General features: G+C 40.0%; 1 protein-coding gene across 3 annotated transcripts in view; it reads right to left on the reverse strand.

The window, feature by feature from the left end:
* Window positions 1–764: 764 nt before the first annotated feature.
* The window catches only part of LOC121386643 (monocarboxylate transporter 13-like), a 31,154-nt gene continuing 15,379 nt past the window's right edge, over window positions 765–16,539 (reverse strand). For all 3 annotated transcript variants that reach the window (XM_041517615.1, XM_041517614.1, XM_041517616.1), the window contains exons 3-5: window positions 16,364–16,507; window positions 13,175–13,906; window positions 765–1,375 (exon numbers count right to left, since the gene is read on the reverse strand). In XM_041517615.1, coding sequence (XP_041373549.1) covers window positions 1,158–1,375; window positions 13,175–13,906; window positions 16,364–16,507 — 1,094 coding nt within the window. In that variant the 3' untranslated portion in view covers window positions 765–1,157. The remainder of the gene's footprint in view (window positions 1,376–13,174; window positions 13,907–16,363; window positions 16,508–16,539) is intronic.

Genomic DNA, 16,539 nt, shown 5'->3' on the forward strand with positions numbered 1-16,539 from the left:
ACTGACTATGTGAACTCGATGTGCCGAAGTATAGAAATATATTCAAAATCCATTTGAAGTTCAGTGTTTTTCAAAGTACATTTAAAATATCACATTTCGTTATCAGTGACAAAATCAACCTTTCTCTACAATGAGCCACGTCTTGAACGCCTCAAAACATTTCCAAAAGAAGCCATTGACTTCAGACGCCGCGTTAAGAAAAAAATATCATGTGACCCTATCAGCTGTAAAAATGGCCACGACGTCATACTTTTTACGCGACGTCATTGACAGAGCTCTCTTAAAAATCATTATTGGTGTAGTTTTAACCGAATTACAAATTAAATAATTATATCTGTTGGAAAGACGATAAAACGCTGTGTATGTACATGTATTTAATAGCTCTGTATTTCATTTGGAAGCTGTAATATTTGTGTTGAAAAGCGAGTCATTTAAGCTGGTGGCAGATATGCAGCGCAAAGTGACAAACTTTGTCATACTAAAGTTTAGTACTGTGATTTACTAAATAATTTATTAAAATGTTATTTTAGAAGTGTTATAGGATAAACAGAATTCGCTACTCGTGTTTTTTAATATGTAAAATATCAACCTCGTCTAGTTAATCGGTATTTGTCTCGGCAGAGCCTCGACAAATACCGATTAACATAGACTCGGTTGATATTTTCCATATTAAAAAATACTCGTGACGAATCACCGATATCTATCAAATATATATATATATATATATATATATATATATATATATATATATATATATATATATATGTGTGTGTGTGTGTGTGTGTGTGTGTGTGTGTGTGTGTGTCCAAGGGAACACTATATGATGCCCAAACAAATAGTATTATAAAGGTCGAGTATGACAAAGTGTCGTTGGCATAACAAAAATAAAAACCTTAATTATGGTAGGCCCTTAAAAGTTGCTAGTTAATCATTCTTGCTTAGGTATCAATATTCCACAATCGCAGAGTTGTAAACCAAAAGTGTGACATCACCGGTTGTTCCCGTGGACCCTTCATATATATATATATATATATATATATATATATGAATTACATACAAGTACGGAAAAATGTACTAATCTTCACCGATATCTATCAAAATAGTGAACAATAACAGAGAATATACGCCCATCCTCAACCACTGTACACCCTTGTACTCTACGCTGTACTTGGATGCATTGTAATTGTTTCATCTCCTGTCACCATAGCAACATTCTGTCCAGAATCGAAAACATATTTTTCTTCAGTTGTCTGTATGTTTGAGATGCTGCGCATGCGTCTGAACGGAACGATCATGAACATACTGCTGAGACACATACTGATCCCGCCGACAAGAAAGGACCAGACGTAGGTACGGGTCTGGTCGTACATCAGACCTAAAACAGAAAACATACGGTAATCTGGACGGTTATCTAGTGTAGGTACGGGTCTGGTCGTACATCAGACCTGAAACAGATGATTTACGGTAATCTGGACGGTTATCTAGATGTAGGTTGGGGTCTGATCATATATTGGACCTGAAATAGAAGGTATACGGTAATCTAGACAGTAATCTAAACGTAGATATGGGTCTGGTCGTATATCAGACCTGAAATAGAAGATATACGGTAATCTAGATGTAGGTATAGGTCTCGTCGTATATCAGACCTGAAATAGAAGATATACGGTAATCTAGACGTAGGTATGGGTCTGGTCGTATATCAGACCTGAAATAGAAGCTATACGGTAATCTAGATATAGGCATGGCTCTTATCATATATCAGACCTGAAATAGAAGATATACGGTAATCTAGATGTAGGCATGGGTCTTATCATATAGCAGACTTGAAATAGAATGTATACGGTAATCTAAACGTGGCTACGGGTCTGGTTCAGGGGTAGCATTAAGGATTTTTTCCCAGGAGTCCATTTTTTCCCCAGTGGACTCAGTTGCTCCTGTATTAGCTCATTTCCATAAGTCCATTCTCAAAATCCACGAGTCCATATTTTTTTCCCGGAAATAACAGGTTATTATACCCTTTATTTTGGTACCAAACATGATATGTTTATCGATGGAAATAAAAAAAAGTTTGGAAAGTAGGTCACGAGGACTAGAATGTTATTCAGTTTAAAATTCTCTTTATTTTGACACCAAACTCAATAAAACATTGATTTGACCCCTCACCACCACCACCACCACTAACCCCAGGGTAAGAATCCCTACCCCGGGGATAAGAATACATAAAGGCAAGGAAATGCGTAGGCCCTGTGTCAGCATTTTAGAAGAAAAAAAAAGCGAAAAAAAATTGCTTTCCCTCCCCCTCCCCCAGTGTTTTGCACATTAAAACGCCTCTGCATACCTTAAACTATCGCAGAAGTCATGCTTAAAACAGTGGCCGCCTGAAATACACTTCATATAAATTTTCTAAAAAAAATAATGCCGGGGGACGCGGAAAAATGCATTTGCTACGCAACCACAGCGCGTGCTTGTTTGGGCCATACACAAAGCGAAACTGGGTCACAGCCTATCGCTGAACGAATAGCGCAGTTAGGCCTTCTGACCTAGAAAACCGCAACTCTCTTAGGAGATAAAAAAAAATATATAAAAAATCGATTTAATCATGATAATGTAGGCCTATAATTTCTAATTATTGCAAATTTCGATGCGACATCGCTTATTTTGAGCCTTGTGTACACACCAGAGGGCCTACGAACACCACAAACACGTGGGTGCCATGTGTCAGTGTAAGTGACTCGCTGCCGCTAGCTTTTGACAGCCAGTAGCCATTATTATCAAGTTAGCTTAAATCTCAGTGTTCAATCAAATAAACCGGCCTCGGTGGCGTCGTGGTTAGGCCATCGGTCTACAGGCTGGTAGGTACTGAGTTCGGATCCCAGTCGAGGCATGGGATTTTTAATGCAGATACTGACTCCACACCCTGAGTGAGTATTCCGCAAGGCTCAATGGGTAGGTGTAAACAACTTGCACCGACCAGTGATCCATAACTGGTGCAACAAAGGCCATGGTTTGTGCTATCCTGCCTGTGGGAAGCGCAAATAAAAGAACCCTTGCTGCTAATCGGAAAGAGCAGCCCATGAAGTGGCGACAGCAGGTTTCCTCTCAAAATCTGTGCAGGGCTTCTAGAATTTTTTATAAAATCCACTAGCCATGGTATCAGTGATTTTAAAAATTTACTAGCTACGATTAAAAATTCACTAGCCCTACTTTACTTTAAGTTAATATAATTTTACTAATTAATAGTACGGTAATAATCAGATATATGTATGACACCTAAACAGGGAGACGGAGCTTAAAAAGACTAACAATTGATGGTGGTGATGGGGCCAGATATATATATTTACAAAATAGACTTAACTACAGCATTTGACTTCTTTTTTTTCTTCTTTTTTTTTTACTAGCCGTCGGGCATGGTAATAGTAGTTATTTACCAGCCCAACATTGAATATCACTAGCCAATGGAGTGGGTCTACCATAATCTAGAAGCCCTGTCTGTGTGGTCCTTAACCATATGTCTGACGCCATATAACCGTAAATAAAATGTGTTAAGTGCGTCGTCAAATAAAACATTTCTTTCTTTCTTTCAATCAAATAATTAAACAAATCCACACAATACCTAAACTATACTCTCCCAAAAATGTTCTGTTACACCCAGTGCCTTATTAACCCATGACAGGGCCCTTAGGCTTCGAGCTTCTTTGGGCCCCTCGACATAGTGTTAACATTTAACACCAAAAGGAAAAAAAAAAAGGTTGCATGAGCCCCTGCTTTTGGTGGGCCCCTAGGCTTCAGCCTAGTCAGCCGTATGGATAATGCGGCACTGGTTACACCATCAACTACTTGAATATATGTATGACCAATATGAACGCAAAATCTCATGATACACACAATAAACAATATTCATACCCTGCAAAGAAATCACTACCAAAGTTTGACCTTAATGCCAAAACGCAGCCTTTAGTCCAACTTTACGTTACACTGACAAATCGCACGCTGCACGTGGCACGTGTAGCCAAATGCTGTCACAATTTGCACGCTGTGACATCGTTACATAGGGGTATAAAGTACAACATCGGAAAATGCCATCGATTCACAGTTTTTCCACAGAGCTTGACGTTACAATGCCGAAACTTAGAGAAGAACAACGCCATAACGCTATTGGACGCCGTCAAGCAGGGGCGAACCTGGGTGATGTTGCCCGACATATGGGGGTTTGCAGAGCCAATATAAGCAGACTTTGGGTGCATTATAACAACACAGGCCGACCGAGGTTGACCACCCCAGACCAAGATCGATACATCCGGTTGATACACCTTCGGGATAGATTTAGGACAGCGACCTCCACAGCTAGGCAAATTCTTGGACTAAGAAGAATCCCCCCCCCCCCCCCCCCCCCCGCCCCCTCAAACCGTTATTAATCGTCTACGTCGAGCTGGTCTTCGAGCAAGGCAACTTGTGCGACACAACGTTCTAACGGCACGTCATATCGCTGAACGACTTCGGAGGTGTCAACAACATTTTCGATGGAGATATGCACAGTGGAGGGCAGTTCTCTTTTCCGATGAATGTCGTTTCATATTATTCAGAGCAGATGGACGTTCCAGAATTTATCGACGTCATAATGAACGTTATGCCACCAGCTGTTCTAAAACACGATCGTTTCGGTGGTGGTAGTGTCATGGTGTGGGCAGGGATTCACCATGATGGTCGTACTGCTTTGGTACAAGTTAATGGAGCGCTCAATGGCGAGATACTGCAACATCGCGTAGTTCCACTGATTAACGTCACTCGTGGTATCTTTCAGTATGACAATGTCAGGCCACACATTGCACGTATCTGCCAAGACTTTCTACAGCAAAACAACGTCTGTGTCCTGTCATGGCCAGCAAGATCGTCAGATTTATCCCCAATTGAACACCTCTTGGGATGTCCTGGATCGCAGAGTGCACCAAAGGAACCCACCGCCACAAACACTACAGGAACTGTACTTGGCGTTACAGAATGAATGGCAAAGCATCCTCCAACGTGCCATTCAAAATCGTGTTGCCTCCACGCGTCGTCGTTGTGCAGCCGTGATTGCAGCACGAGGAGGAGGACATAACCGATACTGAACATTTTGAAACCCCATGATTGATTCACATCACGTCACACACTTCAGCGTTAACACTGCAAATCCAGAATAGGGTTGCCTACTGTTAGATAATTTAGTAATCATACAATGTCACTTCATAATGAAATATGTAATATGTAACTAAAATAAATGATGTCGAAGTTACGTGTAACAGAACTCTTTTAGGAGAGTATATATCAATGTTCAGACGCATAGTGATATATTGCTGTAGTTTGCTGATATAGTGGCCGCAATTATTAAGTTATTGTGACGTTTCATCTTTCCACTATAGTAAAGTACACGGCAACTGTTAAAGGGACATTCCCGAGTTTGCTGCAATGTTTAAGATGTTATCGACTAATTAGAGACTTTTTAACGATTGTAATTACATATTATATTTAACATTATATATTTCTGCATAAAATGTTAGTGGCTGTATATTAAACGCGTTTCTGATCATTGTAATATTTGTACTAGGTTAAATTTCATATTATTTCCTAAAATATATATGTACAAAATTATTTGAAGACAAAATCCAGTTTCGGCTTCTTACAGATATTAAGACAACCAGAAACACATTGAATATACAGGCACTAATATTCTAAACAAGAAAATATATTTAATATGTAAATTTAATCGTAGAAATATTTTATTAGTCGGATACATCCAATCTAATTAAAATTAAGTAGAACACGGGCTACGTTACTAATACTGGAGCCGTGTTAAATAGACATTGCTTAGTTTGCTGCATTGTAAGATGTTTCCCAATCTAATTAAAATTAGCTCCACTATTACATGTGGATCTAACACCAGCCAGTTGGAGCTCATGTCCACCAATCAAAACCTTACTTGCAGAATCCTGCCAGTGATTTAAAAATAATTTGAACATTCCGAATTATCCTGAGGATATACGACATGTTTCGTGTGAATTACGAATGCCTTAAAACATGTTTTATTTTATAAAATAAATAATTTGTAATGTAAAACTGAAGACTGATTTAGTTTTTTTTTTTTTTAATATAAATAAATAAATACTTTTTAATGTAAAATTGAACACTGATAACCCACCCCGTACGTATTGGTATGGTTCGCTGTACTGCGGCCACTAAAATAGACTCGCCCGATATTTTTAGAATTTGTATGCTCCCAAATAACGTTATAAAAGGCGAAGTGTGATTGGTCAATATTTAAATTATTATTGTCAGTCACTGGCGAAGTCAGAGGCTAATTCCGTAGTGGGCGTGCCTGAACCTTCGTGGATAGGGGCACGTAAATATAGTTACCCATACCCATAAATTATTATTTACAGACGAAATGTTCCCTGGACATTGGAGACTACGCAGTGTTGTTAGTTTTAAATCACTGGCAGGATTCTGCAAGTAAGGTTTTGATTGGTGGACATGAGCTCCAACTGGCTGGTGTTAGATCCACATGTAATAGTGGAGCTAATTTTAATTAGATTGGGAAACATCTTACAATGCAGCAAACTAAGTAATGTCCATTTAACACGGCTCCAGTATTAGTAACGTAGCCCGTGTTCTACTTACGGAAACCCCATTTCGGCCTGAGAGAATATACCGTAATCAACTGAAGCGTCCTGTATACCTTTCAAAATATAGACTCGTCTTGTCACTCCCACAATTCCACCAAACGATCAGGAGAAGAAAGTGATTTTCATTCATTTTTTTTTTTTTACAATAAGTTTATAGTGGGAACGATAGTGGAGATCATGGCGAGATTATGAGTGACAGATTTTTTGACTTGGTTCCATGCGTCCAGATCACTTAGTACGTGGTAATGATGAAATAATAGAATAAACATGCGTCTGGAATGCGTCTTTGAAAATAAACTAGGACGGTTTTAGTATCACTTGTGGTGATGAACAGACGTCCAAGTCTGCTTTCCATACGTTCAGGGACGCATCTTAAAGCGACCCTTGTTATACGAAACTTGAAAAACTAGATATACAATAATTTAGACGATTCGATAATCGAGACGTAGGTCTGTTCGTATATCAGACCTGCAAGAAGATATACCATAATAGACAGCGCGTAGAGTTACCAGATGTATACTTCTTCTAGTCTGGTCGTATTTATAAGAATTAGATATACGGTAATCTAGAAATAGGCGTGCGTCAAGTCAAGTATATCAGATCTGAAAAACAACATATACAGTACCGGCCTCGGTGGTGTGGTGGTTAAGCAATCGGACATAAGACTAATAGGTACTGGGTTCGCAGCCCGGTACCGGCTCCCACCCAGAGCGAGTTTTAACGAATCAGTGGGTAGGTGTAAGACCACTACAACCTCTTCTCTCTCTCTCACTAACCACTAAGCACTACCCCTCTGTCCTCGGCAGACAGCCCAGATAAGCTGAGATGTGTGCCCAGAACATTGTGATTGAACCTTAATTGGATATAAGCACGAAAATAAGTTGAATGAAGATATACAGCAATGTAGACGTAGGTGTACGTGTACGTGTACGTGTGTACATCTGGTTGTACATAATCAGATATGAAACGGAACATATACGGTAATCAACAACGTAGTGTTAACTGGGGAAATTTACCGTATCTTTATTAACAATTGTTAAGAATTTCAGGACGAGTTATCAACTCTTACCCCCTGTAGTTTTGGCCCTGTTAATTTATTTTTATGGCCTATATTACGGCTGAAGCACGTTATTCTGTGACCATCCCTCAATTAATGTGGTCGGGATCTTTGTGGAGGACGGGTTAATCACCAGTGGTTATTGGAGTGGTTATCGGCCTCGGTGGCGTCGTGGTTGTCATCGAACATAAGGCTGGTACTGGGTTCGCAGCCCGGTACCGACTCCCACCCAGAGCGAGTTTACACTGTGGTATTGCATAATTATATACAAACAATTATTTCATATATTTACCATTTGTGACACCCAATAGCCTATGTGTATTTTTGTGCTGGGGTGTCAAAAATTCATTCATTCATTCATTCATTCAATGGGTAGGTGTAAGACCACTACAGCCAAATCTTTCTCACTAACAACTAACCCATTCTCCTGGACAGACCGTCCAAATAGCTGAGGTGTGTGCCCAGGACAGCGTGCTTGAAACTAAATTGGATATAAGCAAAAAAATAAGTTGAAATGAAAATGAAGTCTGGGTAGCGGGACTACACCTTCTTCTCCAGTGGTTAAAGCGCTTGCTATAGGATCGATCCCCTACGGTGGACCCACTGGGTTATTTCTCGTTCCAGCCAGTGTACCACGACTGGTATATCAAAGGTTGTGGTATGTGCTATCCTGTCTGTGGGATGGTGCATATAAAATATCCCTTGATACTAATTGAAAAATTCTGAATGTTTGACATCCAATAACCGATGATTAATACATCGATGTGCTCTAGTGGTGTCGTTAAACAAAACAAACAAACAAATCTTCTCCACGGAGTTATATATGCGCATACAGGCACATGAACGAAACACCTAAAAGCTCATATAAGCCTCATGTAGACTGATGCATCTGCGGCTTGCCATTTTGAGCATATACACAATATAGGATTATTTCATTGCGCAGTCCGCATGCGTTTTGCAGACGCACGCATCGAACGAATCCAGTTTAGAAGGACAGACTTACAGTACAAGAAAGAAAGAAATGTTTTATTTAACGACGCACTCAACGCATTTTATTTACAGTTATATGGCGTCGGACATATGGTTAAGAACCACACAGATATTGAGAGAGAAAATCCGCTGTTGCCACTTCACGGGCTACTCTTTTCGATTAGCAGCAAGGGATCTTTTATATGCACCATCCCACAGACAGGGGACTGTCAATACATCGGGCGCGCCAACCAGTCTAGTGAAGGACTAAAATAATAATATTTATTAGTAGTAGTAGTAGTAGTAGTAGTAGTAGTAGTAGTAGTAGTAGTAGTAGTAGTAGTAGTAGTAGTAGTAGTAGTAGTAGTAGTAGTAGTAGTAGTAATAATAATAATAATAATAAAAATAATAATAATAATTACTACTACTACTACTACTACTACTACTAGTAGTAGTAGTAGTAGTAGTAGTAGTAGTAGTAGTAGTAGTAATAATAATAATTATACTTTATATTACAATAATTTAGTTAAAGGACACCGGACACAAAAAGACATGTAGTATGTAATGGATTAAGTTAGCGTCAAAGACCGCATTACTCGAACGCATTGCTCGCTGAGGTTTCTTAGGTTTGGGGTAAAAACAGAAGTGGGTGGGATTATGCATAGATCTGAACGAAAGCGAGGCAGTACGTCATCGACGAGAGTTATCAGACTTCCAACAGTACCAGTACACGTGTTGACTCTTTGGTTGTGCCTTTCAGTCGTCTTTTCTTTTCTTTTCTTTTTTTGTCTCCAAGTTTATCGGAAATTTAATTTACAAGATAATAATAATAATTAAAAAAAATTAAATTATTATTATTATTATATATAGTCCACGTAATTATATGATGGTTAACTGCGCAGTGTTTAACTGCAACAGTCACAGCAATGCATCCCAAGAAACTGGAAATAGGCCAAAATCGTGGTTTCGATTTCCAAAAAAAGATAGTTGTTTTAAAACATGGACGAATTATTGTCGTCGGACGGGCTTTACACCAGCTCAATACAGCAGGTTATGGTTCATTTACAATGTGAAAATGAAAACAATTATGTACTTAAGATATACATTAAGTAAAGGCATTGCAATTTGTTCACATATGAATATTTAAACTTCACATATTTATTTACCTATAATTACCAAATTAATTTTCACCGACAGCCCATAACGACTCCATACTAACTTGATCTAGTTGGTTTGTTAACCTCATAACAAAACAGCTTCAAAACGTGAATTGATACGTTAGTTAACAATGTTTATCGTCAGTTCAGTATATTGTCATTAAAATTAAAATGCTAATACTTTGGCAGGAACAACATATGTACTGTGGCCAGAATGAATGATGGTTAATTAGTTTTAAAGCTAATATCCACTATTAAAGGGACATACCCTAGTTTTTAAACACTAAAGCATATTTTTATTATTAGAGCAGTTTTTGATAACTGAAATCATACTTTACTTAGATTTTATTGTTTAGATTGTTCATTTCCGTACATTCGAAGTGTTTTTGGTCATCCTGGTGTTTTTATCACAAAATGCATTTCTCATATTTTAAAAACGCACGTGCGTCTGAGAAGTAAGTTATGGAGTCGAGTTTTAGTCCGTTTTCAGAGGGTATTTCACCATTTCAAAGTCACACTCCTGTTTCACTCAAATGTAACTTTATCCAAATGTGTTACAGGTTTGTAGATTAACCAAACTTAGTGTGCATTTCCATGGGCTGGAACTAGGGTATGTCCCTTTAACTAAACTTGGTGTGCATTTCCATGGGCTGGAACTAGGGTCTGTCCCTTTAACTAAACTTGGTGTGCATTTCCATGGGCTGGAACTAGGGTCTGTCCCTTTAACTAAACTTGGTGTGCATTTCCATGGGCTGGAACTAGGGTCTGTCCCTTTAACTAAACTTGGTGTGCATTTCCATGGGCTGGAACTAGGGTCTGTCTGTCCCTTTAACTAAACTTGGTGTGCATTTCCATGGGCTGGAACTAGTGTCTGTCCCTTTAACCAAACTTGGTGTGCATTTCCATGGGCTGGAACTAGGGTCTGTCCCTTTAACCAAACTTGGTGTGCATTTCCATGGGCTGGAACTAGGGTCTGTCCATTTAACCAAACTTGGTGTGCATTTCCATGGGCTGGAACTAGGGTCTGTCCCTTTAACCAAACTTGGTGTGCATTTCCATGGGCTGGAACTAGGGTCTGTCCCTTTAACCAAACTTGGTGTGCATTTCCATGGGCTGGAACTAGGGTCTGTCCCTTTAACCAAACTTGGTGTGCATTTCCATGGGCTGGAACTAGGGTCTGTCCCTTTAACCAAACTTGGTGTGCATTTCCATGGGCTGGAACTAGGGTCTGTCCCTTTAACCAAACTTGGTGTGCATTTCCATGGGCTGGAACTAGGGTCTGTCCCTTTAACCAAACTTGGTGTGCATTTCCATGGGCTGGAACTAGGGTATGTCCCTTTAAAGCATAATAAAATAACATTTTTCAATGCTTTCTGTATGTCATATTAAAAATACTCTACACCAAATAATTGTTTACCTACCCTGGGTTTCTGCCAGAGGGTACGGGGGGGGGGGGGGGGGGTGTAAAATTACATGTATGTACTAAAAAATCTCGGAAATTAATGGATATATTTTGTTTTAAAATTTGTAAAAAAAAATACATGAAATAGAATGTCCAATAAAAAAATTTGTAATCATGTTTTAGACTATTAACTACTCAGTTGTCTCCCCCCCCCCCCCTTCCCCCAAAAAAATCATAGCTACGGCCCTGTAAGGGGGGGGGGGGCTATATCTTGCTTTAGTGAGGAGGAGACGCTTCTTTGCAAATTTGCGATATTGGCCTCTGGAATTTCCACTGACGTGTCATGTTTACATCTATGCTGAACAAGATTTATGCTGAAATATTATTACATTTTGTGTGTTTTTCTTCTAATTAGGTCCATTTGCTTCAGTTTACATTAAAAAAGTCATAAAAAATTATCTTTAAAAAAATGCTTGTTGTATGCAACTCTTTGAGCGTGTGGCTTCCTCGTCTTCGTCGGTAATTGATTCGTCTGAATTTTCTTCTAAGACAATATTTCCAGGATTAGGGACAAAGTCTCTGATAAGTAGTTCAAACTAATACGGTTTGATGCCATTAGCACCAGCTGGACACAATTCTTCGTCACTCGAATCGGTAAGTTCGTCCATGCTGCTTGGTAGTTTCTTGTGTTTTCCTCTTATCGATGACGTCACGGGTCTAGCTCATCAATTGTGGACAGTTTCCGGCAAACATCGAAGATCGGGGACCCCCCCCCCCCCCCCCCCCCCAACCAAGACTGGCATGCTTAACTTAGTCAATAAGGGGACCGCGGTATTTGCGTGTTGTGGTTTATGACGGAAAACAAATTCATTACGCCGTTATGTATGGTTTGGTGTCCGGTGTCCTTTAAAGCCGCATACCCTAGTTCCATCCAGCGAAAATAAATTATAATTTGGTTAATCTACAAACCTGTAACACACTTAGATCACGTTTTTATCAAATGGAGTGAAAAAGCAGGTTTTATATCGATAAATACCATGGGAATCCCCATGTCCCAATTGCTTGAAATAATTTTGAAAGTTAGTATTCTGATGTCACCGGTAGATGTCGCTCGAAGCACAACAATGCCTACGTCACGACAAATTTCACAGAGTGCGCACAGACTTGGGGTGCGTTCTTTTCACCTCTCCTGGACATGTTCCAACTGTTCTGTCCTGGTTGTATCCCCTCTCCAGATATCGTAAGACTTAGCAAAATTATTGGTTTTAAGGGTTTGTAACGTTTTGTATTGAGACACTTACTTGTCTGAACTTTATTGTTACTGAAAATGTTCACGAATTGTGAAGAAAAATCTCACAAATGAACAACAACAAATCGGATGTTGATTGCGCGAACCGTGCACGAGAAAACAAACCGAACCAAAATGATAACGGTCACGTGGTATACCAACATCTGTGACGTTTACACAGGAAGATTCCCTGTAAAAATAGATTGGACCTCGCTTGCTTAACGGTTTTTTCTCGACAGCACATCAGGATTACCAAAAAGCACTTCAGGTGAATGGAAATGTGTATTCTAAATAATAAAATGTAAGTAAAGTGCAATTTTATTTGTGAAAAATGGGGTTTAATAGCGAAAAACAACGCCGTAATAGTTAACAAATAGCCGTAACTAGGGTGTGTCCCTTTAACACTGGATTTTTTGTCTTTACTGTCTTGCTTTAGTTTCTTTCTTTCTTTATTTATTGAGTTAGTTAGTTTGTATATTTAAGTGGGTTTTTTTTTTTATGTTTGAATGGTTGGTTGGATTGGGGTTTTTTTTTTTTTTTTAAATTTTTAATAAGTGTGGTAAGACAGGATGCGACGAAAAGCCTTCACATTTGTGTGGGGTTCTCGTCCTTATTGGATCATATGCTGTTTCGTAACGTTACCTGCCACTGGTCCGCCGACCATCTGTCCCAGGCCGCTTACGATGCTGAGGAAACCATAACCGCCGGTGAATCTGTGAATTCCAAGGATGTCAGCCAAGATGGGCGCCGAGAGGGTCCCGATACCCGCCGTGAAGATCCCGAACAGCAGCGCCATCACCAGCAGACCCGCGAACGTCCCGAGCGCGGCCATGCACGCCACGGCGACCCCGCTAACGAGAAACGAGATCAGGTAGAGGAGGATGGTGTCCACGCCCTGTTGCTGCGCGATCATGCCCATGGCGAGTCTTCCCACGAGGTTGGAGATACCGATTCCAGACACGAGCAGAGCGCTGCGCTCAAAGTCCACCCCTCTGTTCTCGGCGTACGCAGTAAGGTGCAGGTACGTGATGGACAGACCGAAGCAGACGAGGAAGTTGTTCATGCACAGCATCCAGAAGTCCAGCTTCCGGAACATCGTCGGGTCGAGGGAAGTCTGGGACTTCTTCAGTTCCGGTCGGTCAACTGGTCGGATTAGGGCGCCGCAGACACACAGGTTGAGACTGACGGCTCCCAGCAGCAGCATGGCGCCCCTCCAGGAGTATACGTCGACAAGGGCCCGTATCAAGGGAGGGAAGATCAGCGTGCCCACACCCACGCCGGTCACGGCCACACCCGTGGCCACGTTACGGAATTTGTCGAAGTAGAAGGTTACCGCGGTGATGGCAGCTAGATGGGCCGCTCCAAAACTCAAACCCTGAGAAAACAAAAAGTCAAAACACAAAAGACACGAAATTGCAAACGTATTTTGAGGTTATAGAGTTTTGTTGGTGAGGGTCGTAGTTGCGCGGATGTGACATGCTTATAAGGTGGCAAGGAGCACAATATGAAAATCACCATGTAGAACCGCCATATTTTATTCAGGATCGGGCATCCAGCATGGACCCTCGGCCTTCCACGCCACCCATCTCGGCTACTTAAGTGTTTGTGGGCGCCATATCACAACCCTGGAGAAGTAAGTTTTAAGTCGAGAAAAATAACAGACAGAAACAAATCGAGGAATGCAGTGAAGCGTAGGGGCATCTTGTCCTACTTTTACTTATCTGTCAAATGCACCCTCTCTAGTTACCATCATCATCAAGTGGGCCTACTTGTTGCAATTAGCAGTTTGGTTTGGTGTCAAATCCACCCTCTCTAGTTACTATCATCATCATGTGGGCCTACTTGTTGCAATTAGCACTTTGGTTTGGTGTCAAATGCACCCTCTCTAGTTACTATCATCATCAAGTGGGCCTACTTGTTGCAATTAGCACTTTGGTTTATTTATCTAAATGATCATCGGCTATTGGATGTGAATGAATGAATGTTTAACGACACCCCAGCACGAAAAATACATCGGCTGTTGGGTGTCAAACTATGGTAATGCAAACAAATAAAGTGATGATCAACATCAATATAAAAATTCAAGATTTAAATAAAAACAGTGTAAAGAACTGTGCAAAAATACAAATACCACAGATAGATACTGACTTTTACTCAAAATTTCAATTGTGTCTTGAAGAAAACGAGGGGATTTGTGCTGTATTGGCCATTCTCAAGGAGAATGTTACACCCCTGCACCACGGTGAGGTTACAACACGCGCAGGGGTATTGAATGTGAAAGATTTGATAATTCTGACACAATCTTCAGAAGAAAAAAAAACCCACCCTGCATTTGTTTTCAAGACAATGGATCTTTTATATGCACTTTGCCACAGACTGGACGGAAGATACCACGGCTTTTGATATACCAGTCGTGGGAGGACTGTTTAGGATGGGGAAAAACACTATGTGTTCACCGATGAGGTGAGGTTCCACAACCTAAGCGCCTTAATCGAGCGTTCTACCGACTGAGCTAAATCCCATCTCTTTGCTATATCAATGTCAGACTTTCCCGATAGTTAATAGTAATAACGGTAATAGAAGAGAAATGCATTGCATACCAAGTTAAGACACGGGTGTAGTGATTGATTTAAAAGTCATGTTGGCCTTAGCACCGATTCCTCGTCTAGCTGTGGATACCATTTCGAAATCAATTTATTTTTTGTGATTGCATTTATATAAAAGGCAAAGACGCATTCTCTGGAATTCTCTGCAGATATTTACAACTGACTTTAAATGGTAAAAGTGCTCGAACTGAAGACCATAAAGAAATATTGTTTCATGCACATAAGTATATAAAACGTTTCCCTTAATTAGTAAATAATGTATGCATTTTTCTATTATTTTTTGTTTGTAACCATTACGAAATCATTGTGTTGCCTTGTTTGTGTTTTCTTTTAGCAAACCTGTTGTCTAATTATCATTCGTTCTTTCTTTATCTTTCAATATTTATTTCTGTTCATATTTAAATAGCAAAATTATATTACTGTCGTACCTAGTAAGTTGTGTCTTATTCCATTTGATCTTTTTAAAAAGCAATAAAATATGTTTCAATCAGGGGTGCACAAATCGATTGTCCGCGCGCCCGGGACAACCAAAATATGTTGCGGGCAACCATTCTTTGTCAAACAGTTGCCCGACGGGCAACCAAGAAAATTAAAAACAAAACTTCACGACACTCGGACAGTCACGGGCAATTCAAAAGTATCGAAACTGATAACTTGACTGACAGGCGATATAAATATCCACCCTAACGCTGCCATCCACTCAGCGTCCACCGTGCATGATTTTGACGAGTTCAGTGACAGATACGTTTCAATCAATCAATCAGTTTTAAAGGGACATTCCTGAGTTTACAACCATTGTAAAATGTTTCTGACCAATTGAGCCTTTTTGATGACGTAACATACACATTACATTCATTTTCTTATTTAGAATATCAGTGTCTGTATTTACAAGGTGGTTGTTGTCATAATGCTTGTAGTAGCCCAATCCGGATTTTACCTCCCAATAATTTCGTACGTACGAAAAAATGTATATCACGAAGTAAAACCCGAGTGCTACCAACATCAGTATACGACTGCATACGCATTCGATACACAGACACTGGTATTTTAAACAAGAACATGTATTTAGTATGAAATAGTAGTCGCCAACAAGGCTCTGTTATCGCAAACATCTTACAATGGCTTCAAACTCAAGACAGTCCTTTTAATATTTGCTGACTAAACAACGTGCTGGGATGTCGTTAAATATTAATTATTTTCCTTTGAAAGTTAATACAGTGGCTACCTGTGATGATCCCGAATGTAAAGTACAACACTGTAATATTTGGCGCGAAACAGCTCAAGACGAACCCGCACGTTGACGTCACACCTCCTAACATCATCGTGACGCGACACCCAAGCCGACTGATCAGGAAACTAGACAGCGGACCTAAAAGAATGAGAAAACATCCGCCATGTTAT

Source organism: Gigantopelta aegis, chromosome 12, assembly GCF_016097555.1.
Source record: "Gigantopelta aegis isolate Gae_Host chromosome 12, Gae_host_genome, whole genome shotgun sequence".
Classification (NCBI taxonomy): Eukaryota; Metazoa; Mollusca; class Gastropoda; order Neomphalida; family Peltospiridae; genus Gigantopelta; species Gigantopelta aegis.